Source organism: Rattus norvegicus, chromosome 5, assembly GCF_021556685.1.
Source record: "Rattus norvegicus strain SHRSP/BbbUtx chromosome 5, alternate assembly SHRSP_T2T, whole genome shotgun sequence".
Taxonomy (NCBI): Eukaryota; Metazoa; Chordata; class Mammalia; order Rodentia; family Muridae; genus Rattus; species Rattus norvegicus.
The window spans coordinates 138,077,687-138,103,147 of record NC_141538.1 but is presented as its reverse complement, the minus strand read 5'-3'; the positions used below and the strand labels follow the sequence as shown (position 1 = coordinate 138,103,147).

The 25,461-nt window shown below is 49.8% G+C and overlaps 1 protein-coding gene across 12 annotated transcripts in view; it reads left to right on the top strand.

Moving 5' to 3' along the window:
• Positions 1–23,725, top strand: part of Cfap57 (cilia and flagella associated protein 57) — a 73,967-nt gene extending 50,242 nt beyond the window's left edge. For 7 of the 12 annotated variants that reach the window (NR_197173.1, NR_197175.1, NM_001431243.1 and 4 more), the window contains 5 exon segments: positions 4,777–4,893; positions 6,874–7,008; positions 7,122–7,265; positions 14,676–14,808; positions 23,360–23,725. Coding sequence is in view for 5 of the 12 variants with exons in the window: in NM_001431243.1 (NP_001418172.1) it covers positions 4,777–4,893; positions 6,874–7,008; positions 7,122–7,265; positions 14,676–14,808; positions 23,360–23,574 (744 nt within the window). In the remaining 7 variants the exon portion in view is untranslated. 12 annotated transcript variants of the gene reach the window in all.
• Positions 23,726–25,461: the final 1,736 nt, after the last annotated feature.

The window sequence follows — 25,461 nt, the reverse complement described above, 5'->3', positions numbered from 1 at the left end:
AAGGGCTGTGGCGCATGCGCGAGCACACACACACACACACACACACACACACACATCCTGCCCTTCAGAACCCTGTCAATCACTGGCTCAGAAGCAGGGAGAGAGAATGTGTCACACAGCCAAGGCATCTGCGGCTTCCAGCTCCCCAGAACAAGTTAGATGGGAATTTAGCTTGTGGTAAGGCAGTATGGGGGTAAGGGAGTGGGAGTAGTCTTATTGCCGTGGCAAACGGGAGAGGCGGCTGTTGAATATTTGGCCACTAGGGGGCAGCATGTACTCAGTCAAAAGATACTCTTGCCTCCTCGGGCTGAGCACTCCCAGGCCAGGGTCCAGTGTTTGGACTTCTGACAGGAAATCAGAAGTCTTCAGTGGCTCTTAAGCCCAAGAGTGGAGCAATTAAGAATATGTTCTGGGGAACAGACAGGACAAAGGACAAGGGAGAGAGATTAGAAGTCAGGCCGGCTGGATAATAAAGACTTCTAGAGTCCAGCAGTTCAGATGTGTGCCTTTTAGCCCCAGGCTCCTGCACATTTTCTTAGTGACATTCCGTTTACCTGTCAGCCTCCCACTGGGTACAAGACACCTAGGACTTGGGGGCCAGGGTGACCTAAAATTGAATTGTTGGCATTTTCCACCAGAATCACTCTTGATTTCTTTTCCCTCCCCTTCTTTCGTGTGTTTCTCAAAAGGCAAATTTAAAAGTCCTTCCTAATTCTACTCTTGACTTAACTCCCAGGTCCGAAAGCCTCACCAACACCAAGCCAGTCAGATCTTAAACCCAATGCCATTGCCCTCCACAAGCCTCCGCCATAGCCTCCTTAGAAAGAAAAACACTGATTTATACGTATTTCCTTAGAGGATGGGGTGCACTTGCCACAGCACCTCGTATGGAGGGCCCAAGACAACTGGCAAGAGTCAGTTCCCTCCTCCACCATCTGGGTTCCGAGTCGGAACTAAGTGTTGTCAGGGCTAGCGAGCGCCTTTCGTACAGAGCCGTCTCCCCAGCCCCCTTGACCATCTCCTGTCTGGACCTGACTCAGCCTGGCCTCCACCTCCGTGGCGTCCCATCCCACTGTACTAGAACCCAAAGGCTGTGCACGTCCCTCCTCTCTGCAGCCCATCTCTTGCCTTCCCTTGCTCCAGCACCAGCTTGCTGGCAGCTCAGGAAAGCCAGGCTTCTCCCATTTTAGGATCTCTGCAGTAGGGTGCCCCCTGGCTGAAAGACTGTCCCCTGGATCGTCTTGGGACCAGTTTTTCATCTTCCCTGTCTCAGCTTAGATGTCACCTCTTCCCTGACCCCACCTACAAAGCAGGGCCCCATTCCCCCTCCCATTTTCTCGAGCTGTTGGTACAGAGCGAGGATGGCAGTTGTCAGCGTCTTTCCCTGTCTGGATGCCCACGGCCTACGGTGGATGCCCACGGCCATGGCGGGGCTGGTATGCTCGGCAATGCCTTTGCTCTGAGGGGCTCAGTAAAAAAATCAAGCAGAGGTCAGCCTGGGGATAGGGATCCAGAGGGGATGATATTGATTTGTCCCCCATGGCATCAGCACAGTGTTCTCTGTGCCCCCAGCTGACTACAGAGCTGCCTTCTTGGGACCTGGTGACATATGCTGGTGACCTCAGGGCCGAGGAACGGCAACTGTCCTTGACCTTTCAGGAGCAAACCATCTCAGCCTGGGAACTTTCAAACAACAAAAATCTTTCTTCATGTCCCAGGTGCTGAAAGATTAGCACATCAGGAGGTTGAGGGGTGTGTTATAGCTCATAGTAACTTCTGTGTGTCGTCACACTGAGGGAAGAGCAAAGGGATTGTGGCAGGCTCCTCCAGGCCTCTTTTATACAGGCATTTGTAAGGGACACCTGCGGGATCATTCACTGTCCCTGGCAGTGATGGGGGCTGAACATAACTGTGATTCTAAGCAGGGGATCTCCTTGTTTGGGAGACTAGGGCAGTATCCTTCTTACCTAATCCTTACACACACACACACACACACACACACACACACACACACACACACACACACACAATGCCCACCCCTTATTCCAGTAAGTCAGGGCTGTTATCTGGACCTGGTTCTTTGCAGAAACCTCTGACGGTGAGCCTTTCCTCTGGGGGTTATTGACACATTGAGAAATATTCACTGCTTGTCTCTGATGTTCCTGCTATTGGAAGGCAGTCTCAAGCTCCAGGCTTGTGTACAGAGGCCTCCCTGCTCCATACACGCCTCTCCAGCATCTCTGTGGAGCAAATGAATCTCTCCCGGGGTCCTTGTGGTTTTCCCTTCAGTTACGTTATTTGTTTACCTAGGGGAGGGTTCCTCAGCACTGTCTGTGCTCTGGGATGGCTGATTCTCTGCTGTAGGGATGGGAGGGGCTGTCCTGTGAGCTGTCAAGGGCTTTAGCACCAACTTTGACTCCCCATTTGACACTAGAAGCACCCCCTGCCTGGGCTGTTATGATCCAAGACCTCTCCAGACACTGCCAAATGTCCACTGGGGGACAAATGACTTCTTCCACCCTCCCACCCCTCCCAAGGAGAATTATCTCGATAAATAAGACAGGGAAGTGGAAGGGTGAGATGTCCAAGCTGGGCGGGAGATTCTGTTCCCACATTCTGGGCTTGTCTTCCGGCTTTCCAGCCAGACACGCACACTTCACATATTTGTCGGTTTATACTTATCATCCTTGAAGCAACGTGAGGCTCTGTCTACAGAGGAGAGCGCGAGGCAAAGAAAACAACCACTTCCATCCTAACCCCGTCTGTGTCTCCTGGCTCAGGACCGGTAAGAGGTCGGTTGTGCCACTCAGACGCGACCTCAGGGGCCCTGAATGTTCAGGGCATCCTTTGTCTCTTCCACCTGCCATTTCCCTGTGATAGGACGCCATCTTTCTTCCCCGGAGAAGCTTGTCTCCTGGTTTTCTCTCTTCTGATAGATGTTCTATGTAGACCCACCTCTGACATACCAGTCGCTGCTGGCGATTTTCTTCCGTGTGGCGGACCTCTGCACTTGCCTCCAGAGCTGCACCACCTTACAGTCATCCGGACCAATGCCAGCCCACAGAAATGCTACCCACCCACCAGTCCTCTGTAGGCAGGCTGTCCCCACCTACTGTTCTCTCCCTCCCTGGTCACCCCTCCCCCATACTTTCCCTACAGCATTCAGCCAGCCCAGGGCCCCTGCTCACGTCCCTTGTGTACACGGGGCACCTTCTGCCTCTACCACAGATGGCATTTAATCCATTTCATATCAGCTTCTGACTCAGGTTTCTCATCTTTTTAGACTGGAGGCTTCTGGGATCCAGAAACTACCTCTACATAAGTTCTGTGTTCCCAAGCCTCCTACACTGCTCATTGCTTTAGAAAAGACTATTTAGCTGTAAAAGGTTTATGTAAGAGTACTTTGCTTGCACATACAGGTGTGTAACACATGTGGGCCTGGCTCCCACGGAGGCCAGAAAGGAGCATCAGATCCCCTAAAATTGGAGTTACAGAGAGTTGTGAACCACCATGGGTGCTGGGAACAAAACCCAGGTTCTCTGCCATATCAGCAAGTCCTCTTAACCACTGAACCGCCTCCCCAGCCCCGACAGTGCTCGGTTCTTGCTTTAGCTGCTGTGAAGCCCCATTCTTGTGTGTTCCCTGTAAGAGGAGGCCCTCTGCGGCTCTGCAGATGTGGCCTGTTTATCTCGCCACGCCTCTTCCAGAGGCCGGCAGTTCCTACTTCCCCTCCCACCCTCAATCTCCCCACACATGCCTGTCCTTCCTTCCTTCATCAGTCGTTCACAGGGTCCATCCAGATGCCAGGCGTCGCCTCAGAGGACTCTTCTACCTAGTAAAATGCCTCCTATTAACAAAGAGGCGTTCCTCTTTGTCCAGAACATGAGAGCTTCCTCCACCTTCTCAGACCTTCCTGGGGTAGACAGGAACCTAAAAACGTGATGACTGAATTCAAGGGGTGGGCCTTCCACCTACCTCCACCCTATACACCAAACAATGAACTGTCCTGTCCCCTAAAAGCAGCCAGTGAGCTCCCACAGCACCACAGGAGTTCTCGTGCCCATCAGATTTGGAATGTCCATCAAACATCACCCAGTTGTGCTTTGAGTGGGAACTGGGTTTCTCCACAGCCAATCTCATCTGAAGTAGATGTGCCCTGGGTAAGACAGATTTAACAAGGGAGAGAAAGACTTTCAGATGCTCGCCGTTATCTCCTGCCAGCCCTTTCAACAGGGAATGGCCTTCGGTTGTACTCTTTCGACCCCTAGATGATCAGACCGTCTGTCCCCAGCTTGTCTCCGCTTTATGCCCGAGATTGAAGATGGCCACATGCCACTCTGGTCCCTCAAAACCCTCTAATTTAGAAACAAGCCTCAACTTTCTGTTTAGAACGATTATGAGCCCGAGGGTCAGCTCTACTCGTACACCCTCTCAAATCAGGTGAGGGAGGTATTTCTCTGGAGACACCCATCTTGAGCAGGAGCTGAGAATTCAGGATTTAGAGCGACTGAATTAGAAAGAATGCAAGAGAAGAGGAGTCTGCACAGTTACGGGGTGCAGGACTCCGGGGGGCCCACTATCAGACGGGCGCTTTTAGGATGGCAATCAGTAAGGTGAGAGGTCTCGTTCCCCACACGTCAGACTGTGGTCGTCAGGAGTGAGCAGTGTTTGCTCCTGACTTCCTGTGCGCGCCAGACTGTGGTCGTCAGGAGTGCGCAGTGTTTGCTCCTGACTTCCTGTGCGCGCCGCGCGCCTCTATCCCCTGGTTCCCTATAGATGGAAGACGAGCTGGAGCGATTCCACAAACAGAACACGCAACTGGAGCTGAACATCACGGAACTGTTGCAGAAACTGAGAGCTACAGATCAGGAGATGCGCAAGGAGCAGCAGAAGGTGTGAGGATTTCAGAGTCTGGCAGTGCGTGGACTCAGGATCTGGCACCTGCCCGCAACGGGCAGCTGGCTCCCCGAGACAGAGCCAGCCATTGCTAAGAAACACTTCCCATTTTAACTCATGCTCCGGCCCACAGGCCTGCCGGCTTCCAGGCTTGCACAAATTCACATGCTCAAAATCTTATGAGGCTATAAAACGACTTGGGTGTAGGGAGGAGAGGGCCAGAGTGCTGGCTTACAGGGAGGAAGGAATACCCTTAGCCTTGGGTTTGTTTGACCTGGAGAAGAACATGACTTAAAAAGTCATTTGTGGGGTTGGGGATTTAGCTCAGTGGTAGAGCGCTTGCCTAGCAAGCGCAAGGCCCTGGGTTTGGTCCCCAGCTCCAAGAAAAAAAAAAGTCTTTAAAAAAGTCATTTGTACTTAGTGGTTAAAAGCTTTGGCTACCCCAAAATTGCTGATGTTGGGAGAACCTTAGAGACCATCCACCTCAGTCTTGTTTACTTCCTGTGTGTGTGTGTGTGTGCGTGTGTGCATGCGTACACGGATGCCCATGTGCAGAGGTCAGAGGAGGAAGTCAGGTGTCTGCTCCCTCACTCCCCTTATTCACCTGAGACAGAGTCTGTCACTCAGCCTGGAGCTGTCATTTTTTTCAGCAACACTGGCTGATCAGGGTCCCCAGTGACCCTCCCGTCTCCACTTGCCAGTGCTGGGTTTTAAGTTTGTGTGTGGCCACACCACCCGGCTTTGATCTGGATGCTGGACTCTAAACCCAGATCCTCATGCTTGTACAATGAGCACTCTTACTGGCTGAGCCATCTCTCTGGCTCCTTACATGTTTTGAGACAGTACCTCACTCTGTAGCCCAGGCTGGCCTGAAACTGACAGTTTAGCCCAAGCTTGCCTTGGAATCTCAATCCTATCTCTGCCTCCCAAGTGCTGTGATTACAGATGTGTGCTACCACACCTGGCCCATTCCAGCCTTTTTGTGTTGCAAGTAAGAATGATACAGGCAGAGAAATGAGAGGGGTAGGAAACCCCACCGGGTACCGGGTAGCCATAGCTAGCTCTCACTCCAAACCAGCCCAGGACACTCTGGTCCTCAGGCTCCTGGCTAGGATGCAGATATACACTCTTCCCACAGGCCACTGAGATGTTTTTCAAAGCAGACTGAACTTCCACTGTCCACATCAAACACTGCAGTGTACACTGCCAAAGCTTGGAGCCACACATGAGAAGAGGGTGTGGCCCCGCTCTTTGTAAGCTGAAAGGGCTGATGAGTGATTTGAGCCTTTGCATAAAATATGTAGAGATAGAAAAATATATACAGAGAGAAATTCTATATATCAGTGTGTATAGAGCACGCGTGTGCGCGCGCAAACACACACACACACACACACACACACGGAAAGTCAATAAAGGGCTATGAGAGAGGAGAGAAAGGAGACACCCTCTTGGGTAAGGGTGAGGAAAGGTAGCTGTCAGAAAGCACGGCTGAAGATGGAGGGTGAGTCCGGTCTACAGCAATCTGTGGGGGTTTCTCATCAGCCACGGCAGTGCTCCTGACTGTCAGGGAACAATCACTCGTGAGGTCCTAAGGGCCATGGGGCAGCCCTAGGTAAGGATCTGTGAGACAGAATGATGTATTTTTCTTGGCACTGAAGGAAAGTGTGGCCACACGAGTTCCATTTTAGAAGCCTGGGGCCGTTAAAGGAATCCAGACGGAGCAATAGGGATGCCATGTGTGTGGTCTCGAGCCCTCTCTCTCGGCAGCTGTCCAGGCAGGGTACCCAGTCCAGGCAGGTGCTCAAGTGTTCCAGAACTGCTGTCTCTGGGCTGGCTGCCAACCTAGGTTTCTATGCCCAGGGTGGGCCCCAACAGTCAGGTGTCAATCCCAGATGAGGACACGCTGGACCCTCTCCTTAGCCCCTGACTGAAGCACCTGCCCCTCCCCATGGCACAAGAGTAAATGTCTGATTACAGGAAAGGGACCTGGAAGCGCTGGTCCGGCGGTTTAAGACAGACCTTCACAACTGCGTGTCGTACATCCAGGAACCCCGGCAGCTGAAGGAGAAGATCCGTGCTCTCTTTGAGAAGTATGTGCAGCGGGCAGACATGGTGAGCTCTGAGTGCCTGCCCTGCCCTGCCCTGCCCTTGCCCTCCCACACTGCCCTGTGCTAGGCTTCGCATCTCCCCTCCTCGGCTGAATGTCTCGCCATGTAATACACCAGGTGGAGATTGCGGGGTTGAACTCGGACCTGCAACAGGAGTACGCCCGCCAGCGGGAACACCTGGAGAGGAACCTTGCCACACTCAAGAAGAAAGTGGTCAAGGAAGGCGAGCTGCACCGCGCCGACTACGTCCGCATCATGCAGGTAACGGGTGCGTCCCTTCGCCGCCTGAGACCACCCGTTCTCTAGGCTCCCCAGACAGCCAGGGACCCACAGCTTTCTCACAGCTCCTCCTCTCTGATCTCCCAGAGTTCATCCTGGCTTTTACCATGGCCCAGGCCCCACCAAGGGGTCACACCCACTGGTAACCCTATTCCTTTTGCCACCCCGTTCCTATCCCTGACAAGCTACTGTGCTGCCTTGCTCTTCTCCGTTACCCATGATGCATCCAGACCCAGTTCTCCTGACTCCTTTGCTCCCTTCTCTCCTGTCTCCAACTCCCGTTTCACCGCCCAGCTTTGCTGCCTTTTATCTTCCTGCCTCTTGGGATGTGCCTGGCCAGCCTCCACCTGCCTCATCTTCCTTTCTGGTGCCTCAGGTCTTACCCTTATCTCTTGGTCCAGATTGAACCACACCCACAGTGTTGGCAACCCTGGGACTTAATGAGCTCCACACACCCAGGTCCCAGGATCCCTCAGCAGACAGTTCAGAGAGCCTGGCCCCATTCCTGCCACCCCACCCATGCACTTTACTGGGACTGCCCATCGAGATGTTTCTGCCAGATTTCCGTTTGGGTGTCAGTATCATCTGAGGCAACTGATAAGAATTTATATCAAAAGAGAACATCAGAATCGCATGGGGCACATAGTTTTATGGTTACATTTCTTTAACGTCCTAATTGAAATACTGGGATGGGAACAGGGTGCAGTTTGGATTGAAACCAGATACTAGGTTGTAGAGTTACACGCAGTTGGGCAGAGAACACAGCAAATCCTGGCCACACCAAGGCACAGCTGGTCTCTTTCCCATTTTAAAACCAGCACCCCTTCCCACTATCCATTCAGATCACTTCTATTCTAGACCATAAAAATATTCAGAGACCGGGAAAGAGGAGCAGATGTGACTGGTCGGTCCCTTGGTACCAGCAACCACACACAGCCCTGCTAAGAGCCAGGGCTATCTAAAACATGGGCTTCAAGCACAGGAAGCTAGGCCAGGGTGACAGCAGTATTTGTCACCTTGTCTCACTGCCAAGTGGAGGACCTCAGCACATAAGCCTGAGGACTTCTGGGGGCTGGTCCCTCTCTCCACAACAAGTAGAAGTCCAAAGCAAAAGTCAGTTCCAGGAAAGAAGGAAGAGAAGACCGGAGGTTTGCTGCAAAGTGCAGATACCTGCATGAGGGTACTAGGGCAGACACCATATTTCTTTCCCTCCCCCATTTCCTGGAGAATGCTGGGTAGGAGGGGGCAGAAGAACAGATTCAACCAATGCTCCTGTGAGGTAGATCGCAGAAAGTCTTCTGTCTTAAACAGTATTAAAACCTGTGTGTTAGTAGGACGTGGTGATGTACACCTTTAAACCCAGCACCCTGGAGGCAGAAGCAGGTGGATCTCTAGATTTGAGGCCAGCGTGTTCTACAGAACTAGTCCAAAAGGCAAAGAAACTGCCTTGAAAAGAAAGGAAGAGAGGAAGGAAAGGAGGGAGAGAAGGAGGGAGGAAAGGAAGGAGGAAGGAAACCTGTGTGCTGTGACTTCTGTGGATCTAGAAAAGTGACCCAGACACCATCTGAAAACAAGAAGGGAACCTGGGGGTACGGCTCTGGGTCCCACCAGCACCATCCCACGTGCACACAAAGACTTCTTACTGATTACATCAGGGGCTCTAGGTAAGACTGGCTTGCAAAAAGTTCCCAAGGGCTAGATTGAATCCAGGAATTCTGCGCACATCAGGTAAACATTCTATCACTGAGCCACATGGCCAGCTCAGAAGACACTTTAAAAAGAATGTTCTCTTTTAAAGAACTACTGTTCCAGGTGCCAAGACTGTTTTCTTTGATCTTGAGGTTAGGCAAGAGGGCCAGGCCAGAGTCACAGGAGGCTGCGTGGTCTATGCATGCAAAGCCCATCTAGGGGCTGTATTCTCACCCAGGATGTGGGAAGTGAGCAGACACAGTGTCCGTGCAGACCAAGGCAACAGCACTTTGCCGCTCTTTGGCCAGGAGACTGGGGGCCTCCAGAAACTGCTCTGTTTATCTGTAATATGGGACAAATGACACCAGCCCCAGGGACTGGTACAATGCTTGGCCAAGACAAACAGCAGCCACTGTCCTGGTACAGAATTGGGGCTCAAAAACTGCCATTTCTCTTCCTTTACCCCAGCAAAGGAATCAGTCGAGAGCTACTGTGGAAATAAATGGGTCTAAAAGTCCATCATTCATGGCCAGGGAGGCCTGTGGCCTGGGGTGGGAAAGAGGAACGCTACTGACTCCAGATGCACACACCCAGGTCCTCAACACTTTATCCCATATGGGCTAAGGAAAGCCAGGGCAGGCTTGGCGGCTGAGCAACTCACTGGAAAACAACTGAGGAAAAAGAATGAGGCCACCATCTCATTTGTATATCCAGATAGGAGCTCAGGGCCTCTCCACACCATTCCCCAGCTTATACAAATATGGAAATCCAAGTCGCTGTGCAATCCAAACACCTAGAATACACACTTTATTCCTTCCCTACACATTTTCCACGGTCTTTTTACACAACAAGCTGTGTCTCCGCCACAGAGGATTCCAAGATCGATACAAAGTATCGCCACCCTCAGAGAACTCCTGAGGGACGCCCACCATTATGTCTATCCAGTGGTGTGGGCCCGAGGAGGGAAACATGCTCCTAGAAGTCTTAAAGGAGTGAGGGTCATTGGAGTCTGGCCCCAGGGTGGCTAGAGGGTAGCTGAGGGCCAGCTGGGAGAAGAGCCCTGCTTCTAGGCAGAGGCAAAAGCTTGATAAAAAGCGTAGAATGTGGGGGGCTCCTGAACCCACAGACCTCAGTTTACTGCAGAGCATCTGAGGCAGCAAGAGCTGGCTGGAGCAGCCTTGGGTCGCGGTTCATCCTGAGTGTAGAGCAGAGTGCTTCTCGGGCACAGCTGTCACTGTCTCATAAAGATGGACCCCATTAGCAGAGAATTCAGTCTGGCGAGCAAAGAAGCAGGTGAGACAGGAAAACCTGTCAGGTTAGGGGTAAATAAAAGATCTTGGAGAGAGGAATGTGACAACGCCAAAGGCATATCAGAGTAGAAACGACGAATTGAGATGCCATGTCAGGCACGGGAGTGTGGTGGGAAAAGGAAGCAAGATAACCAGCTGGCTTTTCCGTACAGGTAGATGATCCTGCTAACAGATGTGAGGCTCCCTAGATCACAACCCTCATCCTTGGCCAGATCAGGTTCTTAAAGGCTTTGACTCAGAGAAACCAGTAGGGGGAGCTATGGGCATTCCCTTCCCTTTCCTTCCCTTCCCTGACATCACTATCAGAAAGTTCAGCCAAGACTTCACTTCTCTGTTCCAAAGGCCTAAGGCGGCCCTGGTTGGTTACCTTGTTTCAAAGCCTCCGCATGAACACCTCAGTGTCTGCAGACTGCTCTGGGATTTTCCAAACTTGAAAGTTGTTGAGCTCACTATCTTTTTTTTTTATTTATTTAATTTACAAAGTCACACGCAGTTGACATCACTCTGACCTTTGGGTTCCTCAGAACCTAGGCTCCCCTAGAAAACATTTTTAGGGAACTCATTGTGTCTTTGTGGGCATATCTTTGGCCATCCTTCTGTCTGAACCACTGGAATAAGACTGACGTAAAGAGGAGAGTAGACAAGTAGGAACAAGGCACCAGTCTGGAGGCGGACACAGCCATACTCAAACTCCCATTAGTCACTTTCTCAACGTCCTCACAGCCACAGGAATCTGAGAAACTTTCCCCATGAGGCTGCTGAAGGAGGTGATGCGCGCACACCGAGCGTGTGGAGGCTGCCGAGCCTCTCGGTTATTCTTAGCGTCATTTTTATCAGCACAGCAGTGGTGCCTTCCTTTCAGTTTGCTCCCTCGGGACTCCCGGCTGAGATAGCCTTCTCCACCCTCCGTCGTCGTCTCTGCCTCTCACTGGGTTAGGTTCTGCTTCTGACTCAAATGACACCAGAGACTACAGCCAAGACAGACTTCCATCTTTAGCGTCAGCTCACAGATAACTATCAGGAACGGAGGCATTGGAGGTAAAGGGCCAATGAAGGAGCAAGAGCAGGTGCAGGGTTCTGGGCTCCATTTGATTTCTGGCCTCAGTTTCACTCCATTAAGATGGCGTCCCATGGAACTGGAGAGACGGTTCTGTGGCTTACAGGATTTGCTGCTCTTCCAAAGGACTCAGGTTCAATTCCCAGCACCCACAGCTCACGACTATCTGTAAGTCTAGTTCCGGGGGATCCAATGTCCTGTTCCTGCTTCCTCGGGCACCAAGCATGCCCATGATACACAGATGTATTCAGGCAAAACACCCATACACATAAAATAAAATAATAAGGGGGAATAAAGAGGGGCTCATCATGGAGGTGTCAAAAAACTGGCAGTGGGGTCAAAGACAGGGACTCACACCACAGGGTACCAGGAGCCTGAAATCTCAGTCACAGGGTCGTGGGCTGCCGAGGGGTAGGGAGAACCTAGGACTCTGCCCGGAGTCATTCCACTAGAGGAAAGGGGCTGCCAGACAGCCGAAACACAAAACTGATGGGACTCAGTGACACAATGGTTGGATGTGCCTAGGAGAGGAACCTGAGAGGACTAGACAGGGCACCCATAGCCTCTAGTCTCTGTCCCAGTGTTCTACTTTTATTGAATGAGGCAAAAGTGAAGCTAAACAAAGCCAGCTAAGAGAGGTTAAAAAAAAAAAAGCGCCCCCACCCCCAGCAAGCCCCCAGGCCCGTAAGTATGCCCAGTTCTTTGTGGCTCTCAAAAGACCCTCTCCTCGGTCTCTGTGCCCACCACGTTCTTCACCTGCTTATCCAGCCCACAAATATTTACTGAGCACCTCCCATGCAGCGCGATGCCCTAGGTCTTAGTGTCCAATTAAAGAACTGTATTGAAGCAGTCGCACTATGGTATAAAGCCGGCCTGGAAAAGACCCAGGGGAGGCGGGCAGGGAATTTTACTACAGCACCTGGAAAGGAAGATGAATGACTGTCATCAGGGCCTAAAAAAGTAAGGCATTAGATGGAGAAAACCCTCCAGCTCAGAAAAACAGGCATGGGGCCTGGCCTGGAGAATGGGGACTGGCAGGGAACTGCTTCCAACATGGAGGGGATCTTTAAAGTGTGCAGTGTTGAGATGTAGTGGCCTGCTGAAACTCTAAAGGTCTAGGTCTGCGCTTAAACTGAGAGTCTCTGAGGAGGGGGTCTCTGGGTTCTCTCTAACAGGCCCTGCTCTCTCCAGGGCTCCCCAGGTGCTTCCTCACAGCTGAGGACTTGTCCTCCAAGCTCTGGCCCGACACCCCCACCCAGCAGTGCCCCCATGTGGTCCTAAACCGCACCGTCCAATAGACAGAGCAGGGAGACAGGCACTGCCACTTAGGAAAACAGAGACTTGGGCTGGGGAAATGGCTCAGTAGGTGAAGCACTTGTTGCACAAGTGTGAAGACGCCCTGCTCCCACATACACAGCTGCCGTGACTGTGTGTGCCTGCAACCTCAGTGCTGTGGGCAGAAGAGGTGGGAGAGCTGTAGGCAGAGAGCTCTAGGCCCAGTGAGAGACTGTGTCTCAGCAGGACACCTGATGTCCCCCTCTAGCCACCATGCCCACATAGACGTGCACATGCACATCTAATACATTCTCTCTCTCTCTCTCTCTCTCTCTCTCTCTCTCTCTCTCTCTCTGTCTCTGTCTCTGTCTCTGTCTCTGTCTCTGTCTCTCATACAAAGAAGAAATAGTTTCGGAACTTGCACCAGAACCACTGATTCAGCAGCTCCATTTAACTATGCTGAGTTGATTTAGTTGCGGACATGTATAAAACAGGCTGAACCCTGAGGCTATGGGCCCTGAGAACAAAGTGGCCAATTGCTCCATACCTACAGGGACAGGGACTCCTCCCTGGCGATATCTGAGGAGGACCCTCGTGCTAAGTGTGAAGTGGAAGGCAGAGATTTGAGGTGCAGGAAAATAGAAAAAAAAAAAAAAAGAAAGAAACTCACCCCATATTGGCCATGTCCTACTTGTGTCCCCGTGTCCTGCTGTTCCATGACCCAGGACGTTCTTGTCTCTCTTCTTTGCTAAGTCCTTTAAGCCTCAGCCCTGGGGTCAACTCCTAAGAGTCCATCTGTCCTTCAGACAAGATTGTCTTTCTGTGTGCCTGTGTCCTCCACATCAGCAAGCCAGAGCAGCACAAATGTGTTCCTACCCCAACTGAACTGTAAAGTCCCCAAGAGCAGGGACCATATCTCACTTTATTATATCCTGACTGCAGTTTCCCCTCCTTCCTCGACCCCCAGATCCACTCCTCCTCCATTTCCTTTCAGAAAAGAACAGGCCCCCCAGGGATACCCATCAAACACGGCCTTACAAGTTACAATAAGACTAGGCATAAACCCTCAAGGCTGGACAAGGCAACCCAGGAGGAGGAAAAGGGCCCCAAGAGCAGGCAAAGGAGTCAGAGACAGCCCCACTCCCTTTGTCTACCTTTCTAAACACCCCAGGACCCAAAAGCAAGGTGGGGAAGAGAGGGTTTATTTGACTTACATTCCACATCATTGTTCATCATCGAAGGAAGTCGGGACAGAAACCCAAACAGGGAAGGAACCTGGAGACAGGAGCTGGTGCAGAGACCATGGAGGGATGCTGCTTACTGGCTTGCTCCTCATGACTTGCTCAGCCTGCTTTCTTACAGACTCAAGACCACCTATCCAGGGATGGCACAAACCCTACAACCAGATCTTATGGAGGCATTTTCTCAACTGAGGTTCTGTCCTTTCAGAGGACTCTAGACTGTGTCAAGTTGACACAAAACCAGCCAGCACAGGTACCTAGTAAAGACTTATAAGTAGATAGATATCAGGCAATCGTAAGTAGGTAAATCTCCAGCGGATTTAGCCTCTCCAGGGGCCACCGTGCGTATGCAAGTTAAAGCCTATCCAGAGTCTCCAGGAAAGCAGCACTGTGGATGTTTGAAAGAGCACAGACAGGGGCTGGAGAGATGGCTCAGCGGTTGAGAGCACTGACTGCTCTTCCAAAGGTCCTGAGTTCAAATCCCAGCAACCACATGGTGGCTCACAACCATCTGTAATGAGATCTGATGCCCTCTTCTGGTGTGTCTGAAGACAGTTATAGTGTACTTACACATAAAATAAATAAATAAATATTAAGAAAGAGCACAGACGGGTAGGAAAGGTGCCAAGTCCACCGGAAATCCAGTTAGCTGCTACTCTGAAAGGTTTGGCAATGAGCAGGACTGAGGCTACTGCTAGGTGCAGGATCCAGAGGGTTAACCCAGGTCCAGGCCCCTGGGTTCTTAAGCCCAGGAGGGCCCACCCTGTACCCACAGAGCACCTGAGTATCACGCTCACTGTCTTTCCTTCTTTTTTTAAAGGAAAATGTCTCTCTGATCAAAGAAATTAATGAGCTCCGCAGGGAGCTGAAGTTAACCCGCTCCCAAATCTATGACCTTGAATCAGCCCTGAAAGTATCCAAGAAAACGCGAGCACAAGAAGCTCCAGAGTCAGGTAATGCCGAGAGGGGTTGGGCACTGAGACCAAGACCCAGTGACGGCCATGAGCAGGTCTCCCTTTGACTTCTTTCAATACAGGGTCACATCCACCCATGGTGTTTCGGAGCCTCTCCAAGGCACACATCAGTTCTCCAGAGGATCTGAGGAATTTCCCACATACATGTTCCCACTGATGGGGCCCTAGGCACCTGTCTGAAATCCTCAGTGTTAGCTACAATTCAGAACTCAGAATCTTGCGGGTTTTAGAAAAGCGCACACTGTATATTATGCAACATCCCCAGGAGGTCTGGGGCAGTGCCCTGAAATCAAATATATTAGTATTCTGCAGTGACTTGTGAATATTCAAACCAGGCTTCATGAATTTAAAAACACGTTCCATTTCTTTTAAATCTCAATCCCCCCCCCACACACACACACCTCTACATTTTAGAATTGTGGGTAAGGGACCTGTACAATGAAAATTAAAACAAAATAATGAGAAACTACTTATAGGGAGGGAGGAATTACATAAGAAATGTCCACTAAGTTGGTGACTTTGATGACACATTAAAGCACCTCTGAATTATCTGATAGCCAAGGCATAAAGGGAAATAGAGAAGTATGACTGTGAATGCCCACACTTGGGAGACTGAGGCAGGAGCATTGCCATGAGCTCCAAGCCTAGGCTACAGTATGAGACCCTGTCTTGAAAAGGGGGTAGTTTACATAGTGGTCATTGCATGGCAGAAAGAAGGGTTTGGTCTGTTCGCTTTTTCTCTGGAGAATAAACTTTTTCCTGGCACTGGAGCCTATGAGAAACACATCACACAGTTCTCTAAGAAAGGAATGTTGACCGACAGCCTCCAGTCCCCACAGGCTCTGTGGCAATAAAGAAATGCTGTCCGTCATCTTCATACCTGATGATCAGGACCAACCAAGGACATACAGCATCTCTATGAAGGGTTAGCCAGTGAAGCTGACACACCCTGTCTTCTGTTGGTTGCTATTCAGGAACAAAGACTCGTGCGCCAAAGCATCCCAGAGCAATGCCTTGGGATTCTGGATGCCACAGGAACTCTCTGGGCTATTTTTGTGATCTGTGTGGAGCCCTGTGCTATGTGACTATGTGCAGTCTATGATGAGCTCCACGTATGATTCTGGTGCCTTATCCTCACGGCCTTCTTAGAGTAAGGGGACTGCCTGATTTTCACACAGCAATGAGATCACCTAGTGACTCTCAGGGCCTGGACTGCATGCATATCTGTTGTTAAGCGTATACGTATATATTCTTGTATACAGTTGTGTCAGGTTACAGCTAGTATGACAATTAGAACCAGAGTGGTACCCGGAGCCACCATCTCCAGTCCTCAACATGGACATGAGAACACGGTGTCCATCCTGAAGCGTGTGCTACGGATTTTTCAGAGCTGAGGCCACCTTCTTTTGGGTCAGCGGGGGTCAGGGGAGGGTAAAGCTCAGATTTACCTGTCGACAACTGCAAAACTTCTCTTAAAATATTACAAACCCGGCATGGTGGCGCACACCTTGAATCCCAGCTCTGGGAAGGCAGAGGCAGGTGCACCTCTGTGAGTTCAAGGCCAAACCTGGTCTATCTAGAGAGTTCCAGGAAAGTCGGGGCTAAATAATGAGACCCACCTCATAAGAGATGGAGGGGGTTGGGGGTGGGGTAGAAAGCCTGCCACAAGAGCCACTAGGTATAATGGCACACATCTGTAGTCTCAGGATTTGGTGGAATGAAAACAGAAGTCTTACCCCAGTGCAGGGGTAAGTGGAGAAAGAAAGACAAGAAGATCCCAGGGGCTCGCTGGTTACTAACCTGGCTGAAAACAACTATCTTCAGTTCAGTGAGAGACCTGTCTCACGGGAATAAGAGGTCGAGAGCAAGAGCAAGACACAGATGTCCTCCTGTGACTTCTCCATGTGCACCTGCGCACACACCAAGGAAGAGGGGGGAGGGGAGGAGAAAGGATAAAAAAGGAGAGGAGAGGAGAGGAGAAGAAGGAAGTGGGGAGAAAATACTATATAGATTTACCAAAGCACTTTGAAAAGCTCTTAGTTGACACACACACACACACACACACACACACACACACACACACACACACCAGGCTCTTTATAATAATTGATATGGAAATTTCCAGACATAAAAAGTTGAAAGCAAAAATCTGGTGAATTTGCACGAATCCATTTCCCAACTTCAGGAAGCATTGATCCCCACCTCTCTAGTCTCTTCAACATCTGCTACACACACACACACACACACACACACACACACACACACACACACCCCTAACACTCACACCATGAGCTGTCTGAAAACAAACCAATCATATTCATCATCCACTACAGATTTATTCAAGCAGCACTCGCTGTGACACTTGGTGACAAGGCATTCCAGTTGTTGACCTTGGTTGTGCAAAACAGAAGCCTGACCTTGGATTCTGAAATGTGCGCCCGCCCCCTTCCCAAGACAAGCCAGTGCAAAAATACACATTCTTCAAGTTGCGTAGACCTGGTCCATTTAGCTGGTGTTTAAGAATCCTTTGAAGAAGAGAACTCATCGTTCCCTAACCACTACTTGAGTTTTAACAACATTTATATTGTTTTCAAATTTGCAAGACAATTAACTAACAGACCCAGCAGATATACCTGGTTGTTTTCACATTACTAAAACCACATCACTAGAACTTACAACCAAAGCTGGCTATTAAAAGACAACTAAAATGGCATAAATGATCTGTGAGAACAAAGGGAGCACCAAAGGAAATAAGAGACCGGCAGAAAGCTGGGAAATGGGTGGGCAAATGATCCCTACTGCAAAGGCCCGGGAACTAGATCCTAAGCTGAAAGTCAAGAGCATAAGAAAAGATCCAACATACGCTAAAACCTCCAAGCTCAAGCTGTCGGATAGAACCAACAGAGACCACGAAAAGTCAGACTATTAAAATGAGACGGTGACCCCACAAGACGGTAAAAGGATAATCTGAGATGGATCTTCAGGACCTGCATGGTAGGAGAGAATTGACATCTAACCTCTATGTGTGTAGCGGCATGCATGGGAACACACACAGGCACACATGTGTTCCCATGCATGTACACTCAGACACGTGTTCACACACGTGTATGTGTGTTCACATGCACACAGAAAATGGAGGAAGCGCTGAACGAGGGAATATGTGCTTTGACATGAACTGTGTGTCAAGAGCCATGTCTGTGTCGACAGCACCCCAGAGCCTCAACCCCACAGGAAATGCCAAAATCTTCCCTCCTGGTCCACGTGCAAATGTTGACAGCATGTGCAGAAAAAAAGATACACACCGTAGTTTTCTTCTCCCTCACCCCCACCCAAATATTTCTGACCTGAAGACAGCTCCCTACAGAGACCACCTCCTTGTCAGGACGTATGTAATAATCTGGTCTCTCTGTTCAACCGTATAATAAACACACCGAGCGGGCTGGGGATTTGGCTCAGTGGTAGAGCGCTTGCCTAGGAAGTGCAAGGCCCTGGGTTCTGTCCCCAGCCCCGGAAAAAAAAAAAAAAAAAAAAAAAGAATAAACACACCGAGCTACTGGGGTTGCTGTGGCTTCTCCGTCAGAGAGCCAGTCCCCTTGATTCTGGATTCTCTTTCTCTGCCTGTCCTTTCTTCAATTCTTTGCTACCCCAAGCAGATGACGTCCCTGGAGCTGTACAAGGACTCAACATACATGCACACACACACACACACACACACACACACACGGGACACACATGAAGAAATAATAAAAAGATTTAATACTCTCTATGTTTAAAGAAATAAAAAGTGGAATTTGGGGGTTATGGATTTAGCTCAGTGGTAGAGCACTTGCCTAGCAAGCTCAAGGCCCTGGGTTCGGTCTCCAGCTCCGAAAAAAAAGAAAAGAAAAAAAAAGTGGAATTTGAATTTTTATTTTTTATTTTATTATTCCTATTATTGCTACTAGTAGTAGTAGTAGCAGCAGCAGCAGCAGTAGTAATAGTAGTAGCAGCAGCAGCAGTAGTAGCAGTAGTAGTAGTAGCAGTAGTAGCAGTAGTACTGTTAGTAGTAGTAGTAGCAGTAGCAGCAGTAGTAGCAGCAGTCGTACTGTTAGTCTTTCCAGTCAGAGTTTCCTTGCTTCTGCCTCTGCCTCCCAAGTGCTAGAATTAAAGGCTTGGCTGCCTTTAATTTAGCTCAGTGGTAGAGCAAGCACTCTAAAGGCCCTGGGTTCGGTCCCCAGCTCTGAAAAAAAAAGAAAAAGAAAAAAATAAATAAAGGCTTGGCTGCCAACACAGCCATCACCTCCCAGCTTGAATTTTTTTTAATTATTTATTTTTATTTTATGTGCATTGATATTTTGCCTTCATGCATGCCTGTATGAGGGCGTTGAATCCTGGAGTTACAAGACAGTTGTGAGCTGCCATGGGGATGCTGGGAATTAAACCCATGTCCTCTAGAAGAGCAGTCGGTGCTCTTAACCACTGAGCCATCTCTCCAGCCCTTGAACCCTTTTTTTTTTTTTTGGTTCTTTTTTTCGGAGCTGGGGACCGAACCCAGGGCCTTGCGCTTCCTAGGCAAGCGCTCTACCACTGAGCTAAATCCCCAACCCCCCCTTTTTTTTTTCTTTTCTTTTCTTTTCTTTTTTTTTTTTTCAGAGCTGAGGACCGAACCCAGGGCCTTGTGCTTGCTAGGCAAGCGCTCTACCACTGAGCTAAATCCCCAACCCCGAACCCTTTTTTTTTAAAGCAAGAGTCTTCTAAAATTTTATAGACAACTTATATTTAAAAACCACAAATAACCAAAGTAGTAGAAATGAGAACTGTAATTATTATAATTAGAACCTCAGTGAACTAATGGAGCTCTAAGGTAGATACACACATCTGCAGGCAGATGCTGTGAACTAAAGAATGAAGATGGTGGTGGCCGGGTGTCAGCCCAGACAAGACAGAGCCAGGATGGTGCGGACTAAGCCAGCAGCTGTCTGGACTATGAGGAAGGAGGAGGCCACCCCAAGGAGTAACTGGGAGTTTTCAGAATAGATGAAAGATGGCGACCATCTGATCCAGAAATCCTAATGGTTCCCTAAAGGATAATTACCAGCAAGCCTACATCAGAACCACAGAACACGGAAGATGGGAAGTCGGGGAGAAGAGCAAGGGCTCAAACTCAGGAGAATGATGGCAGGCGTCATGTAGCATCTCTGTGGCAACAGTGAGAGGCAGTGCTGGTGACACAGACCCTTCAGAGTGCTGAAGCTTGGTGGCTACCCCAGACATATATCACTAGGGAAACGACTTCTTTCAAATGGAGCTAAAAGGAAAGAAAATTGACAAGAATTGAACTTTGTCCCCCAACAAAACCTTCTTAAAAATCACTTTTAAAGATTGTATATCAGAAGAAAAATGGTCCTAGAGGTAAGTGTGCCAGCAAGGAGAAACATGGACAAAAGGGGCAAATGCAGGCACCGAAGACTAGGGGTGGCTTAGCACAGGGAAGACAAAGGCTGAACTGTGGATCCAAACAGCAATTCAGAAGAACCAAAATACTGGGCAGAAGCTTCGAGGCCGGAGCTCTGGAACCAAACCACTCTGTGTCTCTGATTATTTCACAACAGGAGAACCACTCTGTGTGTGTGTGTGTGTATGTGTGTGTGTATGTGTGTGTGTGTGTGTAAATGCAGATGAATGTGTACCAGAGTGCTAACTATACACAAGTTTTCAGAAACTCTCCTGTCTCGACTCCCATCTCCCCGTAGTTCTGAGTTCACACACAATACATACATAATATATTATACTATATATAATATAGTATTTAATATATGCATATGTTATGTGCATATACATGTATTATATATGTGTGTAATATATACATGTATATATACACTATATACACGTATATATACATTATATATAAGTACATATACACATATACACATATATATCATGCATATGATATGTCACATGATGTCATACATGTGATATATATTGTATACATATGTATATAATATATATCTCCCACTGTGCTTCATGTGTGTTCTAGAGTTTCTAACTCAGCCTCCCTGCACTGCATTCTTTATGTTATATGAGCATATTAAACTTTTTAGAGCCTAGAGGGATGATATAAAGGAAGGTGGGGGAGAAATAAAGAGAAATCTTGCAAACCACCAGAGGGAAAATAGACATGACACAGCGTGTAGAACGGAGGTGGGAGTGAGTCCCTGCGTCCCTGGCCACGTCCTTATCTTCCATCATTTGAAGTTGGATTTGGGACTGAGAATGCAGCTCGCCCGTCACTGAATCTCTACCACATGCCTGAGGCTGCTGGGTTCAGACCGCAACACTGCAAATAACAATAGTGGTGATAATAATAACTTCATTGTTTAAGCAATACCGGCCATCTGTCTAGCAAAAGAAGCCTGTGAGCAGCATGCAGAGGGGGACACTGACCAGGTCAGGAAGGTGACAGGTTCTGAGCAGAAAAGGAGCAAGGGGAGAGTGGGGATGTGAGCAGAGAGGCAAGAGCAGATGGCTTCCCACAGCTGTGGAAGAGGCAGGGCTTCAAACACCAAAGGCAGCCCCCGTAAGACTCACCCACAGTATGAGGAGCAGGCAATTTGCTATGAGAAAGAATGGAGAGAAGCCACAGGGGAATGATGGGAGGGGATGGGAAAAGCACGGCCCAGGCTCTAGGGACGCTCACAAACCAGAGTGGGAGACAGAGCAGGAAACAGCAGATGGCCACGTGGGGTCTACTGGGCCATCTTCTCCAAGCTGTAACCCCAATAGACAATGTGACCCAAGTCAGGTGTGTTTCAAATAACTGCCAGGCCAGCCTCCAGCCTGAGGCTGTGGGTTTGGTGGACCTTCCTTGCCTCTGTGGAGAGCCTACCACTGTCCACCTCTGAGGTCCCTCACTCTGTGATTGGGCATCCTAGAAGGCCTTATAAGTTACAGTTTAGGGCTGGAGAGATGGCTCCATGGTAAAGAGCACTGGCTGCTCTTCCAGAGGTCCTGAGTTCAATTCCCAGCACCCACATGGTGGCTCACATCCATCTGTAATGGGATCTGATGCCTTCTAGTGTACATGAGGACGGCATACTCATATATAAAAAGAAAGTTACAATTTAGAGCAAGATTCTTAGATCACATAGAGGGGTGCTGTGGAGAGAAGAAACTACCGTCGGCAGGCCTGTGGTAACCAGGAAGAAAAGCTCTGTGCTGAGTCTCTCAGGCTGACCCCAAGTGCCTCCAGGACTTGAGGAAACACTTCATCCCTCAGGAAGCTGGATGGTGACTGGTTAAGTGTCTGTCTCTGAGGGCTAGTGGGAAGGACCAGAAGACAGAAGCTGATGCTGAGTGGTCAAATCCAGGGCAGTCGTTTCCAGAAACACTGAGTAGCGTGTATCGGAGGGATGAAGGGTTGATACTTGAGGGGAAGAAGGGACAACCACTAAGATCGTGAATGTGGGACTGCAGAAAAGGACTTGTAGAAGTAAAGGCAGGAAGAGGAGGGACCAGGCTCTCCAAGGAAGAAGGGCGAGATAAACCGATTGCTCTTTAAACGCTGGCCAAGGCAAGGCTGACCACTGGCCACTGCTGACTGCTTCCTTGTAGAAACGGTTTCTCCCTTCGCCTCCAGCATCCATTCTTTTCTAGTTTTCCCTTTAGAGCCACAGGAGAGGGCTGGCTGGCTGTAGGAAGGAGAGACAGGCGGCGCCATCTGCTAAGACCAATGGAGGGGATGGAGGTCAGAGTTCAGGTGTGCTGCTGTGGGGATGGAAAGTCTGTGGCCTGTGCAAGGCAAACAGTCGGCTGGCTACCTGCTACTTTTCTCAGGCACACACAGCAGGCCAGACACGGGGATGGGGAGACCCTGTAAGGCCGGGCTGTCTCTGTACAGGCTGGGCAAGATACATGAAATGGAAGAACAAATCGATTAGAAAACAGGGGCAAAAGGGTGCCAAGAAAATGAAGGGGTGGGGGGAAGACTCATGGTGGATATAATGGGCCAGAGAAGACTGTGAATTTACAGCCCATCTCATAGGTAGGAGGGAACTACAGGAAGAAGCAATCTTGTCTTGATTACTGAGGAGTCCAAACAGTGAAAGAGTCTGTGGTCAGGCTACCATGCTGGCATGGGACATGGGCAGCAAAGGGACCCCTGAGTAGTGAAGAAAGAGGTGGCATGGCATGGGAGCCAATATTACTGCCAGGAGTCCAGACCTTTGAGGCCCAGGCTTGACAAAAGCCACAGATTCTGTGGATGCCCAGAATGAGGGCAAGATCAGAGGTTCAGGAAGCATTAGCAGATGCCACACAGAGAGAAGAGTCTGGATCTAGAAGCATCATCTTTTACCAGACTCCAGCATCAACCCCTGGGGAGTTATAAGTGTCCTCAGTGAGGCATTCACACAGGCTTACTTACCACTTGGAGTGACAGTGAAGTGACCTGTTTCTCTCTCCCTCTGTGGATGCTCCCAAGATGTTCAAAGGGGGTGGGTGACTTCAGTAGTTTAGTAAACAGGCTACAGTGACCCTGCTTTGTCCCTTACAGTGCTCACCAAGGATGTCGTCGGCACCAGTTCTACTATGAGGCTAAATGAACAAGAGGAAACCGGGAGGATCATCGAGATGCAACGCCTGGAAATCCGCCGCCTCAGAGACCAGATCCAAGAGCAGGAGCAGGTCCCAGGCTTCCACACCATCGCTGGAGTTCGGCTTCCTTCCCTCGTAGACTCAGATGTGGATTTTGAAGTGCACACCAAGTGACCTCCGGGCGAGCCATTTCCAGTCACAGCCAGAAGCACAGGATGCACCGGGTGTCTGCCACTGAGCCAGACTTCTACCTGAGTCCCACCAGCCTCTTTCATGGAAAGATGGGGGCAGGGGGCAGGGTCAGAATAAAGGTGTTTGCTCACAACCTTGTCCAGCTTCTGCTTAGGGTAGGGGCCACACAGGAAAGCCAGGAGGAGAGAGTGCCTGAGGACTGAGGGCTGTGGGTTCTCCGAAGTCACTGTTGTTTGTTCCTGTGTGGGAACTGGCAGGATCCAGGGCCAGCTTCCTGCCATGGGTCTGGGATGAGGACAGGGCTACCTGCTCACAACTTTTTTTTTTTTAATTTATTATATACACAGTTCTCTGCATATATATCTGCATGTCAGAAGAGGGCACCAGATCCTCATTACTGATGGCTGTGAGCCACCATGTGGTTGCTGGGAATTGAACTCAGGACCTCTGGAAGGGCAATCAGTGCTCTCAACCTCCAAGCCATCTCTCTGGCCCACCTGCTCACATCTTAAGTAATTCACCTGTTGCTTCCCTCCTGACTCTCGTCTCTTCCAGCCAAGTCAGGACCAAACAAGGTCTCCTCCAGTTTCTTCTTCCTTATGAAACAAAATGAGGGGCTTCCTGCCCTTCCTCTTGCCTTCACACCCGTGTTTGTATGACCTTGCCTGCTTCCTCTTTTTGGGGGGGGACACTTTATACTTTTCTCTCCAATGATGTTATCCCAAGAGCCTAGCCACATGCAGACACCAGGAAAGAGACTCCTTTAGGCAATATTGAGCAAAGAAGGGTAAGGAAATGTTCCTGACTTCTCTTGCAGAGAACAAATATCTATATAGGTATTTAAGACCAAGTCCTTCCTCGTGGTTCCCCTCTGGCTGCATGAAGCCTGCCATCTCCCAGGCTCCTCAGTTTTCCCCAGACTGCTTTGCCAACACTGTAGCCACTGCCCCTGGTTGTTTTCACAGTCAGACCAGAAATTCTGCTGTCCTATTTCCAAACTGGAAGGTACACGGCAAAGACTGGAAAGGACTCTGAGGGTGATGAGTGTCCCTGGGGGCTCTGTCTCTACTGACCACTTCCTTTCTCAGCCCACACCCTATCTCCAAAGCCAGTTCCTGTCCTCCATACCAGTGTGACAGTCATCCTGTCCTTTGCCCACTGGTGGCCTGACCAGGAAGATGACTGAGTAGAGGGCGAGAAATGAACTCTGCTGACTTCGGGACTGGTGGGAGTTAGCCAATCGAAGGGAGAGGAAGCACGGCCTAGAAAGGAGAAACCTGCAGGGGGAAATGGAGCTCTGAGGAGCAGAGGGAAATTCACTGAGGTTGTCATTCAAATGACACACACATCACCCGGGAATGTGCTTGATCAAGCCATCACCTTTCCTCCTACAAGAAAGACGGCTTGGGAGTGATGGCAGGCACACAGTCACATAGGTGGGGCCATGACTGGGACTTTGCTGCCCAGTGGCTTCCAGAGCCTGTGTTTTGGTATACTGTCCTGGAGAGGGGCCTGTACAAACACCAGGGGCCAGGGGAGTTGGAGAGTATAAGAATGTGACTCCCAGAGACTCTAAACAAGAGAGAAGTGGGGGCAGTGGAAAATGCCCCAAATGAGCTATCTTATGTCTAAGCTTTCTATGGCTGCTGTCCAGCAGATGAAGAGAAAACAGAAGTAACTGCAAGTAAGGAAGACTCCCACCCCATCCCCGCCCCCAGCTCCAGCCTCCAGCTAGTGCCTGAGCCAATGGCTTGTTTTCTCAGCTGCTGAGAGAGGAACATAGCTTCAGAATCTGAGGCTAGAGACTCAGTCTTTTTTAGCTCTCCATATCCTGCCTTCCACACTCCTACACCTGCTGGGTGATCCGGG